At 37.0% G+C, this 17,874-nt stretch overlaps 1 protein-coding gene across 1 annotated transcript; it reads left to right on the top strand.

Moving 5' to 3' along the window:
- The first annotated feature begins 4,578 nt into the window (after positions 1-4,578).
- Positions 4,579-7,637, top strand: LOC107772557 (protein RADIALIS-like 1). The gene is made up of 2 exons (XM_016592056.2): positions 4,579-4,947; positions 7,360-7,637. The coding sequence occupies exons 1-2, from the start codon at positions 4,688-4,690 to the stop codon at positions 7,385-7,387; spliced, it is 288 nt and encodes a 95-aa protein (XP_016447542.1). The 5' UTR covers positions 4,579-4,687; the 3' UTR covers positions 7,388-7,637.
- The last annotated feature ends 10,237 nt before the right edge of the window (positions 7,638-17,874 follow it).

Here is a 17,874-nt window from a genome sequence, read left to right as displayed (position 1 = left end):
AAAACAAATTTGGGATTGGTGGTATTTTCGAAATCATCAAGGCAACTGGATTATAGGATTTGCAGGAACATCAAACCATGGACCAAGTGTTTAAACATAATTGTTAGCACTGCTTATGGGGCTGAAAATTGCTGTCCAAAAGCATCTCACACCACTCATCATTGAGACAGATGCTCATGCACTAATCGGTATGTTGAACTCACCTACAATGCAATACACTAATTTAATTAATAATTGCAGGTTATTACTCCTACAGCTGGATAGTCCTCCTATTCAAAGCATCTACAGAGAGCAAAATTATGTTGCAGATAGTCTAGCTAAGTAAGGAGCCATGCATGCACTGGAGAGTTGTCTACTTTTTGGAAGTCCACCTTTTGTCACACCTTATTACCAACAAGATCACAATGGCATGCTCAGACGAAGACTGATAAAACCTAAGTCTGTTTTGTGTAATAGTAGTGCATTATCTAGTACTGTATCTAGTAGTAGTAGTGTTGTAGTCACTAATCCTGCTTTTGTTCCTAGTAATGGTTCCCACACGGGGACCTTAGTATCAAACTCTACTTTTGTACATCTGATGCAACTGATGCATCTTAACAGCTCTTCTGTATCGTGTTTAATTATCTATAATATAACTATATCTTTTCGACAAAAAAAAAAAAGAATCTATCTCCTTATCTTTTGGAACATTTCATGACCAATAAAAGATCCTTCAATTCCTTTATCACTGTTGTTTCAACCACTAGATAGAATCTTCAAAAATGCATCTCCCTTATATTCACAAATTCCCTAGTTATAGCTTAATTAGTTAGTAAAATGTTTTATTTTATGTAGCTTTGTTTGAGTGGACCGGAGTTTAAGAGAAAAAGAAAGACTTATGAAAATTGTGATTTAAAATAAGCCATATACATTATCTTTTGTCAATTAAGCTATACTTTTGAGTTACTTGCGTTTAGTTCGAGCTATAACTAATTATAATGATTATGGGTAATTACCCTTAATTATTTTGAACAATTAACGCAAATAGCTGTCCACTCAATCGCTTAAACTAAAAATAGGCGGTGGAAGTATAATATATACATAATTTATGTATTATATATATATAGAAAAAGTAAACAATGAATATGATCAACTACTTTTTTATTATTATAAACGATCCATATGGAGTACATGTGAATACGTTCTACCCTTGGTTGACTGCATATGAAAATTTAAGGCATGATGGAAATTAACCAATCAAAGGAAAAGGAATCTGTGAGCAAAACAAACACAGTTACAAATGGGAAGCTAATTAATCTACATAATTCTATTAAATATTGTGATGTGACGTAGAGGGAATTTCAGATAGCACAGATTCTATTTATCACAAAGCTTTATGCTGTATATCAACATATATATATATATATTTCAACTAAAATGTTCCCTTAATATCAGAATATGAAAGGCAGTACCTCAAAAGTCAAACCTGAGCAAGTTGTCGTCTAAAAGGCAAAATAATTCTCTCTTTTTTGGCAGATCAGTTAAGAGATTAATTTCCAGAGCACGTACAACTAGAGAACTACAATTACATAATAGAGTTTACTATTCCAGCTTTAACATTCTGGTCAAACGCCGTATATAACTAGTAAAATATTAAGAAAGATCACTAATAAGTCAACAAGGCACTAGTCAATTTCTGGTAACTAAAAAGTGAACTTCCGTCCTTGGACAGTAAACCTAAAAAGTTTTTTAGGCGGTTTGAGAATACCAGCATTACTGGATTGCAGTCCAACTCAAGGCTAAGCTTTACGGTCCTGCTGCTTTCAAACTTCTCAAAGTGTTGATTAGCAGGACCTGATCAGGCCCTCTATGGAAGAGTTTATAACAAAGGATTAGGGTTGATTATTTATAGTGCTAATTAGTTTCGTCCATTAGTTGAAGCACTTTTTAATTTAATTGTTGTTAATCGTTATTCTATCCGTACTTAGTTTCTAGGTTTTGCACTTGTAAATACTCATGGATATATGTACTCTCACAGTTTTCATACAATAGAAAAAGAAATTAATTTAACTTTAGTGAAAGTGAAGATCACAAAATATATATTGTACACACATAAAACATCTCCATCCAGAATATATGAAACAGATATCACATCTTAAAACATGATTTCAGACCATGCATGCATGGGTATACGCGATAATGCAAGCATCTTATCTCGATAAAGGAAAAGGGTGACAAATACTCTAGGAACGGAATATTCAATATCTACAGATCAAATATAAAGAATGCACTAAAAATTAATCTTTACTCAATTGCATTTAGTTACTTAGGCCGTTTCATTTTATGTATTAGTTTGACTATGCACGAAATTAAGAAAATAAATTAAGGAGACTTTTGAATCTTTTGGTATTAAGGTAAAGAAGTGTATAATGTTACAAAAATGGTTTTTGAATTTTGTTCTAAAACATGTCATATATGTGATGTTCGAAATTAAAGGTTACTAAATATAGGAAATGATAACCTTTTCTAAACAGATACAAAAGGAAGGTAATCCACATAACTTGAAACAAAGGGAGTATAACTTAACAAATTAATTAAAAGCGTAGGTTTCAACAGTCAAAATCAGTAAATAGGTAGAGACCAGATTTTTGGCTTTTGAATATTTTTAGGCTATGTGATGTCTTAAAGTAACTTCTAACTTTCCTTTAAAAGTTGCATCTTTTAGAAAAAACTTCTATCTTCGTTGCTAAGTTACACAATACATAAATATAACAGCCGGATGCATTAAGATTTCGTTATGTATATAGATTCGGGAAAGATTTGGATCACAATTTATCTATTGCACGCAATGTTTCCTTACATTTCTTTAGTTGTTTCCACGTTGTGAAGTTCATAAAGTATAAAAAAAAAAATTATGATTTTGAACTAAATAAATCAAATGATTGGTGATAGAATCCCAAACTCAATCCCATAAAGTTCAACCTGGAACCATCTTTGACCAAAAACGTTTTTGAAGTTCAACCTGATTCGAGCAATTAAGAATATTAATCTTGCACCATAGCAAATTAGAGTCAGAGCATGAAGAAACTCAGCGAAAAGGACGTATTTTATAGATTCCAAACAACGGGAATAAGTTATCTTTAAGATGCTTTAAGCTTAAGAGCCGTTTTGATTGGCTTATTTTAAGTGTTTTTAAGTTAAAATTGCTTTTAAGTTATTTGTAGTGTTTGGATAAAGCAAAAAATATTTTTAAGTACTTGTTTTTAAGCTAAAATGACAAAAATAAGCTAAAAGCTACAAATTATAACTTTTGGCTTAAAAATCTCTTAAAACAAGCTCATCCAAATGAGATCTAAATCTTAACCAACCATATAGAACAATGGTAACTATACATGGGCTGTTATAAAAAATTATCTAATGGTGAATGTTCATAACTCATAAATGAGTAATTCCCACTACTCTGATCTCCATTATCTCCATAACTCCCACTACTCCAATATTTATGGAGTTATATATGGTTGTAACTCTCATACCTCCATAACCTCCCCATGATTTTCCTCCATGATCTCAAATATTTAATGTCATGTTTATGACATTCTCTTGTATACCTCTATGTAATACTATAAATGGAGGATGAGAAGTAATATTGTACACAGTTGAACACTTGATGAAATAAGAAAGTTATCTCTTCTTCTTTTATTCTATTACTTATCATCTTGTTTTATATTGTTACTTTGAGTTACATTTCTTAACATGAGCATAAAATAGTTCTTTAGCCTGATTCCTTTTGCAAGTGCTTAAGTATTTGGAGATCTTTTTTTGAGCCTAATTGAACCATGGACAAGACTCAAGAAGGTGTTCTTTGAAAAATTAGCACACTTGTGATTAATTTCACTAAGTATACATGGAAATCACCTAAAAGCAAGAATTTAATTAATTTCGCTGTGAAGAGATGGGAGATACCCTAATAGATTTTTCTAGCTACTAGCTAGGGACTATTATCCTGTGTCGGTGCATTTATCTTAGCTACTAGCTCACTCGGTTTTATTTGATATTATATTTTAGTCTTTTCCATAAAGAATTAATGATATATTTTTTATTTATAGTAATTTAATTTTAAACTTATCATTTTAACTTCATTAAGATTATATATATATTAAATATATCTTGACTTCTATACAATTATATTTCAAAATATTTTTAACACAATTAGGTTATCTTAAAAACAAATAAAGGTAAGTACTACCTTAACATATATAGAAAACTAGTTAACTAGAAAATAATATAGGCAGCCAGTTAAAATTATACTTAAATTACACAATGAAGTAAAAAAAAAATTACACTGTCAAGTGTATGTAAGTTAAATAAATATTTGGATAAATTGACTATTATTCACTTATTCTCTCCCCACCTCCTCCCTCGGCCTTCGGCCCTAGCCCACCCCATTACTTTTGCTTCATATTAGGCTCTTAATTAAGCATCACATCTACTCGCAGAAGAAAGAAAATAGAACGAAAGGAAAAAAATCAAAAAGATATTCGCCAGCTTGCTCCAACTAATTAATACCTTCTCCTCCAGCATATAAGGAGCTAAAAATGCTCTCTTTTACTCAAACCACACCCTCGAATTAGGTGATTTTCCCTTCTTCTTCTTCTTCTTCAATTCAATAGCACACTGAAATATAATCTTCGAGTCGAAGTTTACAAAAATGGCCTCTAATTGGACAACAAAGCAAAACAAGAGGTTCGAGGAGGCTTTGGTCATGTACGACAAGGGCACTAGTTCCGAAAGATTGCAAAACATAGCCAAATATGTTGGTGGGAAATCAGTAGAGGAAGTTAGAAGGCATTATGATCTCCTTGTTAAGGATATAACCCAAATTGAAAATGGTCAAGTCCCTTTGCCTAATTACAGGACTACTACTACAGCAGAAACCAATGCTAGAGGAAGATATGCTAATGAACAGAGGTAAATGGTATTTCCATATTATGGATAATACATTTTTGCATTTTATATTCTCTAAGGTCGAGCATTAAGGAAACAATAATCTAAACTGTTTTATAAAGGATATAACTAACTTATATACACTGAATAGTGTAAAATTTTCTACATTACACTTTATTTAATATGTTGTGACAGATTTTCTACCGTAATTTTTATATAGAGTAATTCCTTTTATTAAGGATCGGAGGATTGCCTATAATTATCTTCTAATTGATTTTATAATGTAAATTTTTTTTTACATTATACATGTTAGAAGTTTAACTTATGCACACTAACACTGCACAATTTTTATACACCATCAGACTTATAAGATATACCCTACGACCTACGTACAACCAGTGTTTTAAAAGGCGTTTCTGGGGCGAGCCCTGGGGCGAGGCGTACCAAAAACGCCCCGGGGCGATGGTGGGGGGCGAAAATCCCATAAGGCGTACGCCCAGAAGTTCGAGGCGTACGCCCGGGCGAGTTTTTTGGTTGAGGCGAGTTTTTCGGTTGAGGCGTAAGCCCAAGAGATATCTTTTTAAAAAGGAATTAAAAACATTAAATTTAAAAGTAAACTTTTTAGTATTGCTAAAAGTCCTAAATTAGAACTCTTTCCCAATTCTTTCTGCTAGTCTGCCTCTACCAAGAGCAACGATTTATCACTTTTTTTGGCAACAGAAAACTTCATTCTTCTCCGTAAGTCAAATTCAACAGGTTTGTTCTTTCCTCCATGTAAAAATTTTATTATTTTGAACTCATTACTTTCCTCTCTTTTTATATTTCACTATTAGTTTGTAAATATGTATGTAATTAGTTTTTTAAGTTAAATACTTCTCTTGCTCTCTTTCAAAATATAATATGGTATTATATGTATGCGTGCTTTTATATATATTGATTAGATTTATATATAATTTCACTTATTTATTTGTGATTTATAATTTCATTAGATAATATGGGATTTCACTTATATATAATTATTTGGGATTTATATGTAATTTCACTTTATTTGGGACTTCTATATAATTTCATTAGATAATATGGGATTAATTATATATTTCACTTATTTATAGTTTTTTTTTTCAAAATTTTATGCAATTTTACCTATTTAATAATATTTTTTATAATTATATTATTTTATAAAATATTAAAAATTGAATATCCATGGGGCTTACGCCCCGCTGAGGCATATGCAAAATGCCTCGCCTTACGCCCACGCCTTTTAAAACACTGCGTACAACAATAGGAAATTCACTATAATTATTATCCTAATTTCATAACCTAAATATGCAGTAAATACCTTGTTATAACTGGTTAAAGATACTGATAGTGTAAAAAATTTAACACATGTAAGTTAAGCTTACTCTTGAAAACACACTAAGCTTACTGACAAGCGAGAAGTTAAATTTAGGTAAAATATACAATAGAACAGAGGCGGATTCAGAATTTTAAGCTTATGGGGTCTTATAACAATCTCAAGTTAATCTACATGAAGACTGGACCAACGTACTGATGTCCAAAGTAAATATTCTTATACTTTTAGTGAATTTTTTAGTATAAATACAGAGTTTATGTAAAAAATTAATAGGTTCACGGAAATCCGTACCCTTTGCTCTACATCCGCCCCTGCAATAGAATGTATAATTGAGTACACGGTACACATAACAGAATGTATAAGTGTAAAGTTAAAATTACCAAGAAGATTTAAGTTTCAGTCCATTGCACACATAATAGAATGTATAATTGTCAAATATTTTTAAAAAGACCTTACTAGCCTATTTAAGGCTTTAAGCAACTAACGGCCACGTTAAATCGAATCCTGCAAATTAAGATCGCATGCTTATGGTCATCTTAATCTCTCCAATCAATAATCTCTAATATTATAAGCTCTTAAGTACTAGTACTATTAATTATTTTATGATAATATAATTAACATCTTTTTCTTACGTGGATATATCTTCACCTTTCTCTGCTTTTATTCTTTGAGTCAGTTGCATATCCTTAGAAGGATGACGATTTAGACATCCACATGCAAAAAGGTTTCTTTTATATTCACCTTTGGCTTGAAACAAAAGCTAACTTCTATGATCTAGTCTTGACATAAGCAATAAAAATCGTAGTATTATCTTGGGATCTAATTATATAAAATGACCGTGTGAAAATTTTTAAACTATCATTTTCAGCAAAATTGTAGATATATGTATGAAAAAACTTGAAAAATTGGTATAACTATTAAGTTTTAAATTCATATTTCTTAAAACTTCAAAACCATAAACCCATTAAGTCAAAATATTGAAACTGTCTCACATAGCCACGAGGATATAATGGATTCATACAGAGATACTTCAACAGTTCGTACTTTTTTATTAAAAAATTGATTGTTTATTCTGTTCACAGGCTTCTGAAGAATCTATCTCTACAGTGAGAAGAAACTTGGACTATACTCAACAGTCAACACGCAACACCATATATCCAAATATCTTTAAAAAATTCCAAAAATGTGGATCCTTAATTGTAAATTCATGTTTAAGCGTTTTCTATCTTCTGTTTTAATTAAATTGTTGCCAATTAAGAGAGAAGGAAATCATGTGTAACTTCTGTCTTTCAAGTTTCAGCTACGTACCTTTGTTCCTGTTTAAGCTATCAGCCTATGATATATAAATTGAGATTTTCTAGCATTATTCGTTCCAGCAGGCATTTTACATTTAACAACATGGGATATATGAATTTTTCATCGTCCCACGTTCACGACAGCATAATAGATATTTGTGATTTAATGAAAAAATGAAATATTTAGAACATCCATTTTTTAGGGGGAAAAAAAAACTTTATCACGAAGATCAGAGTTGGAGACAAAATGTTGCAACCTATTACCCAATATGTAAATCTAAATACAAATGATATATATGAATAATGGAGACTCTATAGCTAGTTGAAAAATATTCGATGTACAAGAATCAAAATTCTGGTATCCACAAATAATTAATTTAGATATTTTTATAATACAAATAACCAAAACATGAATGGTATGCGTACAATGAAAAAAATTTAAAACAAAAGTCACGTTTTAAAGTCACTTATTTAAGTGGGCAAAAAAAAAGAGAGAGGTAGTTTTGTAGCATTTAAATTTTAAGTTATATAGGTATATCAAGGTTGAGGAGGTTGTGGGAGCTATGCGTAAGATGAGTAGGGGCAGAGCGACCGGGCCAAACGAGATTCCGATGGAATTTTGGAAGTGTCTGGGGAGAGCAGGTTTGGAGTGGTTGACTGGCTTGTTTAATGATATTTTTAAGGCGAAGAGGATGCGGGATTAGTGGAGGTGGAGTACGGTGGTTCCATTGTATAAGAACAAGGGTGATATCCAGAGTTGTAACAATTATAGGTGTATCAAATTACTGAGTCATACCATGAAAGTATGGGAAAGGGTGGTTGAAGCAAGGGTGAGGATGACAATGTCCGTATCCGACAACCAGTTCGGGTTCATCTCGAGTCGTTATACTACCGAAGTTATACACCTTGTTAGGAGGTTGGTAGAACTGTACAGAGAGAGGAAGAATGACCTACACATGGTGTTTATTGACCTAGAGAAAGCGTATGATAAGGTTCCTAGAGAAGTTCTTTGGAGATACTTGGAGGCAAAAGGTGTGTCGGTTTCCTACATTATGGTAATTAAGGATATGTATGATGGTGCTAAGGCTCGGGTTAGGACAATAGGAGGCGATTCTGAGCATTTTTCGGTTGTAATTGGGTTACACTAAGGTTCTGTGCACAGCCTGTTCTTATTTGCCCTAGTGATGGACACGTTAACACACCATATTCAAGGGGAGGTGCCATAGTGCATGCTATTCGTCGATGACATAGTTCTGATTGATGAGTCGCGAGCCGGTGTTAATGAGAGGCTGGGAGTTTGGAAACAGACTCTTGAGTCTAAGGATTTCAAGCTGAGAAGCATGAAGACGGAATACCTGCAGTGTAAGTTCAGCGCTGAGCCGGGGGAAGTGGGCATGGATGTGAGGCTTGAATCACATGTCATCCCAAGTACATGCAGCTTCAAGTACCTTGGGTCAGTTACGCAGGGGGGATGGGAGATCGACGAAGATGTCACACATCGTATTAGGGTATGATGGATGAAGTAGAGGCTAACTTCTAATACCTACAACTAGTAGTTGTAGAATTGAACTTTAATTTAGATTAAACATGGGCATCCTTAATTTACTTTAGTTGAGTACAAACCTTTTTAAATAAGTTGAGATGTGCCATCCAATCACATAGCATATGGCCCTCATATTAGTACAAATACTAGTGTAGAAAATACTTTGAACTCTCGTATTTTTCTTTAAGCGCATTAATTAAATAAATTATCATAGCTACGGGTACGGTTCCCATGACATAGTTGTGATACTTAATTTTCAAATTCGGGGGTACATTTATGTGATCCGACCATAACAACTAACAATGTTAATAAATTAAACATGTTGTAGATCGTGGGTACGGTTCCCGTGATAAGATTCGCAATGTGTACCAAACAAACAAGTGTACGACAATCGTAACTTATTCTAGAATAATTTCATAATTAATTAAAAGCGGTCAAAGGGTAAAAAAATGCACAATAGGATTAAAATATGTAATTAATCAGATAATTAGGCTAATAATAATAGTTGAGCAACCGTGCTAAAACCACGGAACCCAGGAATGCCTAACACCTTCTCCCGGGTTAATAGAATTTCTTACCCAGATTTTTGTGTTTCGTGGACTGTAAAACAGAGTCAAACTTCCTCGATTCGGGATTTTAAATCGGTGACTTGGGACACCATAAATTATCCCATGTGGCGACTCTAAACTTAAATAAATAATCCAGTTTTGGTTTTGTCACTTTAATTTGAAAAACTCCCCTATACCCCTTTTCCGGGGTAGAAAAAGGAGGTGTGACAGCTCTGGCGACTCTGCTGGGGACAAGAACCTAGAATCTCTTGTTCATGGTTTAGAATTTGAGCTTAAAATACCTTTTATAATTGGCTTTTATTTATTATCTGTTTTGTATTATATGTTTGGGCCTAATGTGCTAAATGCCGCTTTTACCGCTTTGATATTATTTGAATTGTATGTAAACTGTTGTGAAACCCTTCTCTTCTCATCTTCGAGGAAGTGCACGCTGGCGTGACTTCTTTTCTATTAGTGTCTTACCCTAATTTAGAAAGAGGTTCAAACAAGTTACAAAGCCGGATGGCCTTTTGGTTCCCGGTACGTAGCCCCCCTCGGCTCGAGTTGTCCGCTCGGGTACACCAAGTCTAGAATAATATACCCAGGTTTTAAGCCTAGAATAACTCAGCCTCATGCCGGATCCCTAGTAAAAACGCTTGTTTGCATCATGTGCATTTGACATTGGGGACTCAACATTGGTGTTGGGTCTATCTAGGACAGGTATACCCGAAAATAAAAAAAAGACCAACCTGATACATTTTTTTACGTGCTACTTGTGCATCCATTTGTTTTGGCTTACATAGTGACTGGCTTCTGGATTAGGTAGGAAAAATAAAAAAGGAAAACCAAGTTTGGGATATGAGAGAGAATTTCATCCATTTCCCAAAGTCCGGTATCCAAAATATCCCGAAACTCGACCAAAGTTTTTGAAAAAAAAGGGAAAAGTTATTTCAAAGTGTTTGTATTTTTCCATTGTGTCAAAACTGGCCGAACTATGTGGATTTGATTCTCACTGAATGTGGGATACATAGGTAACCCTCATCGGGTTCAGCCCCGCATTTGAAAATATTGGAAAAAATATAAAGTGTCGTCATTTTTGTCGTAAATAAAATGGGGGATGCCGTTTTTGTCTATATAACCGAATGTCCCAACAGGATGTCGGAAGGATGTTTTTTGCAAAAATAGCCACTAACGGTTTCTTTATCAATTTTGACCATTTAGCGAACACAACCCTAAAAACATCCATGTCGAAGTGCTGAAGAGCTGTATTCGCAAAAGTAGCCCTGCTTTATCTGATTTTTTGCAAAATAAACCCTTTTATGAGTTTTTCAAATGAGATTCACTTTTTCTTTAAACCAATCACCTTAATCTAAATGTGCAGAATGAGCACGAGTCAAAATTTACCAATGAAGGTCATGACCAAAATTCCGTTGGAACTACACATGTGGTGGAAAGATTTAGGGTGGGCAAGGACGAGACATGGTCAACCATTATTTGGGGGTGGTCACCGAATTACTAAAGATCAAGCCTAGGGCAGATATAATAAAAGCGTTGGTGACATTTTAGGATCCATCTCACAACGTTCTGCATTTTTCGGACTTCGAACTCACACCTACTTTGGAGAGATAGCTGGTTATGCTGGGAGTACTGAGGGTCTAAGACATAAATACCTGGTCGCTCGAAGGGCCGTCACCCCGCAAAAGTTTTTGGATTTGTTAAAAATAAGCAGAGGGGTCGAGTATGCAGATTTGAAGGGTAGGTTTTCCACTCTATACTTCATATACCAGCGGTACGGACATATCGGAGGATTTGAAAACCCGGAAAGCAGAATCTGTAGTAAGGGGAACCGATCAAAATGGAAAGAGCATAGATGTTTCGCTTTTATGGTGGCATTCTTGGGTCTTCTAGTGTTTCCCAAGAGGGATGGGAATATTGATCTACGGGTAGCCAGAGTCGTCAATACTTTAATTGTCAATGCCAAGAACACCCTTGCACCTATGATAGTGTCTGAAATATTCCGAGCTCTCATAGCTTGCAAAGACGGAGTAGATTTTTCGAAGGTTGCAATTTGTTGCTACAAAAGTGGATGATTGAGCATCTATATCATCGTCCTCGGTACATGAACTATGGGTCGACAGGGAAAAGCTGCATAGAGGAGTTTGATACAAGGGTCGATGGGTTCAAGACGCCAGAAGGGTTCGTAGATTAAATATCCTGCCTTCGCTTCATAACTGCAGATAAGATAGAGTGGAAGTTGGGTTGGCTTCTTGTTAATGAGATTATATACATGCCTGCCACCGGTCCTCACTTCCTCCTAATGGGTCTCAGAATTATCCAACCTTATGCCCCATACTGGGTTTTGAGACAACTAGGAAGATGTAAAATAACCCCCAAGGACGAAGACCTTAGCATTCATGCAGTCGAGATCCGCTCTGATGGCCAATTTCATGAAGTAGTGGTTCGCCAGATCTGAAGTGTTCCAATATCTGACGGCAAACACCTGAATGCATGATTTATCCGGGGGTGAAGTCTCATCCGGTTACCTTGCTTGATATAAAAGAAGTGTTGAGTTTTGAAGACTAGCCAAAAGGCCCCACCTCCAATAATTTGTTGAAGCATCACAGAAACAATGGGATTGGTTGACCAAAGAAAATGAGTATAGGGCCACCATAAGCAAGTTGGAAAAGCAAGTCAGAGATCTTCAATTTGAGAGTGGTTTGCAAGCCGCTGCGGATGAGGGTGAAAAGAAAATGTTAGCCAAAGAAAATGACGCCTTCCAAGCCCAAATCCAGAAGATGAAAATAGCAGCTGAGAACCCTGCTAGAAATGAAAAGGATGAGAAACTTATAGACAACCTTAGGAGGAAAGTATGTGATTATGGGTTTGATTTGGAAACGACTTAGGGCGAACTAGCAAAGGCCCGAGTAAAGTTGGTCAGGAATGCGGAGGAATGGCCACATTTTGTTCAACAGTTGAAGGAAAAATACGATAAAGGAATCATGGGGTTGGAAAAAAAGATCAATACCCTTGAGAGCGAAATGACCAAGCAAGCAAAGAACTTCAAAGCGGAAAGAGAACACTGATATGCCTTGATGTCACAACTAAAAGAGGACCTGCAACAATTGTAATAGCAAAATCATACGACCACACAAGGTGATCATGGCTGGCAAAGAAATGGAAGTGAGTGTTATTGACCCGCCAAGAGAGGAGGAAGAATCTGAGTCCGGTTTGAAAGAAGAGTTACATAAGCTAAAGCACCAATACCAGGCATGGATGAAAGGGAATCCTCCACCATCATGCCCCGCCAACCCTGCTTTTATCCCACCGCTGGCTAAATCTCAAGAGCCCCCCGTTGTTGAGTTATCCCCACAACACGCACCAAGCTTCACCCCATACCACCACTATCATGGAACCACTTCCCAAACCATCCAAGCTCTACCAGCCAAAACAACCACATACCCCCCTCTGCCAGCCACCCCTATCTTTGTAGCACCTCCCCCATCTATACTCCATCGATCTTCCAGTGAGCCGGTATTCCAAGCACAAGATAACCAGTACTACACCCCAGAGCGCACCTTCAAAGTCCTAGACCACCTATATTTGACTAAGATAGAGAAAAATCCCAGTAAAAGCTTCATGGAGTATGGTTTCCGATGGAAAGAACAGGCGGCACGAGTCGACCCTCCAATGAAGGAAAATGAAATGGTGGATTGCTTTCTTCAGACCTTGGAGCCTACTTACTTTGGTCATCTGGTCTCGGCCGTAGGTAAGTCTTTCAATGAAGTGGTGAAGATGGGAGGAATGGTAGAGGAGGGGCTCAAGTCGAGCAAGATGATAAGCTACTCTGCCATCAAAGCAACCACACAAGCGATCCAGAATGGCACCGGGGGCGTGTTAGGGAAAAATAAGAAAGAAGATATTGCTATGGTTGTCTCAAGATCGTGTCCTGGCCAGAGGGGTCCGCCACACCATTACAACCAGCCTCAACCCCAGCCTCAAACCTACACCCAAATGCTATATAATCCACCCCAACACTACTTCCCACAACCAGACCCTCAGTATTCAGTCAGGCCACCACAATACCATGTCCATCACGCATATTCATATGCTCAACCCCCTCCTTACCAGCAATGGCGTGCACCAGCTCCACAAAATACTTACCCTCCTCCACAAACATACCGAAACCCTACTAGTCCAAGCTTTCACCCCAGGACGGAGTATAGGAAGGAAAGGTAGCAACAGAAGCAAACTTTTACCCCGCTTGGAGAGTCTTACACCAGTTTGTTTCAGAGGTTAAAGTAGTTAGGCATTCTAAGGCCGATTGAGTCAAAATTACCAAATCCCCCTCCGAAAAACCTGGATTATTCCCTCAGATATGCATATTGTTCTGATGCTCCAGGGCATGACACCGAAAAATGTTGGCATTTGAAGAGCGCTATCCAAGAGAATATCGATACAAACCAGATTAAGGTCGAAAGACCGGAGGTGCCCCACATCAATAAAAATCCATTGCCAGCCCATGTTGAAACACATATAATTAAGATAGTGTATAAGGATGGGAAACCCGAGAAGCCTTCGAAATCTGTCATGATGATCCGTGCCAGTGAAAATAATTTAATCAAAACCCTAATTGTTACAAACGCAACATCTTCGACAGTTGAGGGGTTGATAGACAAGATAAGCAAGCTAGATGCTAAGCCGTCTGTGGTAGGCGTGAAGGTATCCTAGATGATGTTGAAGCAAAACAAGGAAAGATTAAGGTGGTCGTGCCAGGGGTAGCAAGTAAGCCTGTCATAATTGTGGAAGGAGCTTGCACGACTGCTATTGTCATTAAACGTGTGACCCAGTTGCCGGTAGATGACACCAAGGCCGTCCCGTGGAACTAGAAGCGAGTAGTAGTAACTTATAAGGGTAAAAAAGTGGAAGAGGAAGTTAATGAAACCCGGGGGTTGAATCGTTTGGGGAGATGCTTTACCTATAGGAATTAGGGAAAGCCAAGACACTCAAAGACAGTCCAATTCTAGTGAAGAAACCAGTCACCGAAGAGGAGGCGGAAGAATTTTTGAGAAAAATGAAGGTGCAGGATTACTCCATAATGGAACAATTGAGAAAGACCCCCGCTCAGATTTCTCTTCTATCATTGTTGATACATTCAAACGAGCACCGCTGGGCCCTCATGAATATTCTGAATGAAGCTCATGTCCCTGACAAGATCACAGTGAACCATTTGGAAAAGATTGCCAATAAGATATTTGAGTCAAACAGGATCACCTTCTCGGATGATGAGTTGCCTTTGGAGGGTACGAAGCACAATCGAGCTCTTTATCTCACAGTGAAATGCGAAGATTCTATAATCACAAGGGTGCTAGTTGCCAATAGTTCCAATGCAAACATTTTCCCTCTCTCCACTCTACACAAGTTGAAAATTGATGCTGAGAGGATCCACAAGAACAATATATGCGTTCGAGGTTTTGACGGAGGGGAAAGGGTTCTGTTGGAGATATCATGCTCGAGCTGACAATAGGAGCAGTTGAATTTACAATGGAGTTCCATGTACTAGATGTGGCTATTTCTTACAACTTGGTATTGGGTAGGCCCTAGATACATATTGCCAAAGCAGTCCCATCCTCTCTACACCAGATGGAAAAGTTCGAGTGGGACAAACACGAGATCGTTGTGCATGGTGATAAGAACTTATGTTCTTACAATGATACATACATCACGTTTATCGAGGCCGAAAATGATAAGGGGCTTTGGGTTTACTAGGTTTTTGAGACAGTGTCACTTGAGAAGGTTCCAGAAGGGGAATGTATTCCATGTCCAAAGCTAGCTTCTGCAACCGTCATGGTAGCAAATTAAATATTGAAGAATGGTTTGTACCGGGCAAGGGTTTGGGTGCATCTTTGTAAGATATCATGCAACCAATGTCTCTACGTGAAAATCTGGGTACATTTGGTTTGGGGTTAAAGCCCACATGGGATGATGTGAAGAAGGCTAAAAAGTTGAAAAAGATGGCGTGGTCGCTCCATAAGCCTATCCCACGCCTCTCCAGGTCGTTTGTCAAGTCACGGGTAGGGAAGCGTCCGGTGTCAGCAGTTCCAAAGCCTATGGTTGACTTCGATGAAGAGTTGATTGAAAGGCTTTAGAGTCTATTTGATGAGGTGAACATGGTAGAAATTGGGGATGGTTCTAGCAAAGCGGATGTATAGTTTATCGGGCTGAAAGTGCAGTTTAGCAATTGGAATGCTACTACTCTCCCTACTTGGAAAGAGTCTTGGTTGTTTGCTTTATTTTCCTTTCTATTATCTGGATTATTCCGGGGTTGTAATCCAGATTTTTAATTTTCGCTTGTTTTGATATACAAACCCTTATATCCTTTTTTTTCAATGAAATACAATTTTCCATTTCCATTACATCTGATAGTGTCATTTTTGTCTTTCTTTGTACAGTTCTTTTTATGCTAGTTTCAATGACATGACATGCATGAGGAATCTTCAGCCAGGTCTTAAAAGCCAATCTAACTCTGAAATAATAATCCAAGAAATAGAGTGTGATGATGAAACAAAATATGATGAAGAGGAGGCATTTGAGGAAATTAGTAAAGAACTAAATCATTTTGAAGAGAAACCCAAGCCTAATTTGAATGAAACTGAAGCAATCAATTTAGGGGATCCAGATAATATTAGGGAAACCAAGATAAGTGTACACTTGGAACCACAAATCAAGGAAGAAATAATCAAAGCACTATTTGAATATAAAGATATTTTTGCATGGTCATATGATGACATGCCGGGTTTGAGAATTAACTTTGTAGTTCACAAATTGCCAACTAATCCGGCATTCCCTCCCGTCAAGCAGAAGTTAAGGAAGTTCAAGACATACATAAGTGTGAAAATCAAGGAAGAAATCACAAAACAGTTGGATGCAAAGGTCATTCGAGTCACGTGATACCCTACTTGGTTAGCTAATGTTGTGCCAGTACCAAAGAAGGATGGTAAGACCAGGGTGTCCATTGATTACCGCGATCTCAATAAAGTGAGTCCAAAGGATAACTTCCTATTGCCAAATATTCACATTTTGATTGATAATTGTGCCAAGCATGAGATCGGGTCTTTTGTGGATATTTATGTGGGATATCACCAGATTTTAATGGATAATGAAGATGCAGAAAAGACAGCATTCATCACACCATGGGGAACGTATTGCTACAGGTAATGCCATTTAGTTTGAACCCTGCAAAGTGTGCATTTGGTGTTCCGTTTGGGAAACTGTTGGGGTTCATATTCAGTCGGCGAGGCATTGAGTTGGATCTGTCAATGATCAAAGCTATCCAAGAAATTGCCACCCCTAAGGAATAAGACTGAGGTGATGAGTTTGCTCGGGCATTTAAACTATATCAGCACGTTTATCGCACAACTAACGACAACTTGTGAGCCCATCTTTAAGTTGCTAAAAAAGGATGCTGCAGTCAAATGGACTGATGAGTTCCGGGAGTCATTTGATAAGATCATGGGGTACTTGTCAAACCCACCTATGTTGGTCCTGCCGAAACCCGAGAGACCTTTAATTCTCTATTTGACAGTCTTGGATAATTCATTCGGTTCTGTGTTGGGTCACCATGACATCACTGGTAGGAAGGAGCAAGCCATCTATTATCTTAGCAAGAAGTTCACATCCTATGAGGTTAAGTATACTCCCCTTGAAAAGACATGTTGCGCCCTGACTTGGGTGGCTCAAAAGTTGAAGCACTATTTGTCGTCCTACACTACTTACCTCATTTCTTGCCTGGATCCTCTAAAGTATATCTTTCAGAAGCCTATGCCCACAGGAAGACTTGCAAAGTGGCAGATTTTTCTCACAGAGTTTGACATCATCTATGTTACTCGAACCGCGAAGAAAGCCCAAGCATTGGTCGATCATTTGGCCGAGAACCCGGTGGATGAAGAGTATGAGCCATTGAGGAATTATTTTCCTGATGAAGAAGTGATAAATATTGATGAGGTGGAGCAGGATGAAAACCCAGGTTGGAAACATTTCTTTGATGGAGTTGCTAACATGAAAGGTGTCGGAATAGGGGCTGTGCTCATTTCTGAAATAAAGCAACACTATCCTATTACAGCCCAACTATGTTTTTATTGTACCAACAACATGGCTGAGTATGAGGCATGCATTCTAGGTTTGAGATTAGTTGTAGATATGGGAGTCTAGGAA

Source organism: Nicotiana tabacum, chromosome 5 (assembly GCF_000715075.1).
Source record: "Nicotiana tabacum cultivar K326 chromosome 5, ASM71507v2, whole genome shotgun sequence".
Taxonomy (NCBI): Eukaryota; Viridiplantae; Streptophyta; class Magnoliopsida; order Solanales; family Solanaceae; genus Nicotiana; species Nicotiana tabacum.
This window is presented reverse-complemented; position numbering and strand designations above follow the sequence as displayed.

Excerpts from the sequence above, each read along its gene's own strand:
- LOC107772557 (XM_016592056.2), top strand. The coding sequence starts at position 4,688 with ATGGCCTCTAATTGGACAACAAAGCAAAACAAGAGGTTCGAGGAGGCT. Across the intron at positions 4,948-7,359 it reads AGATATGCTAATGAACAGAG|GCTTCTGAAGAATCTATCTC; the intron begins GTAAATGGTATT and ends TTCTGTTCACAG.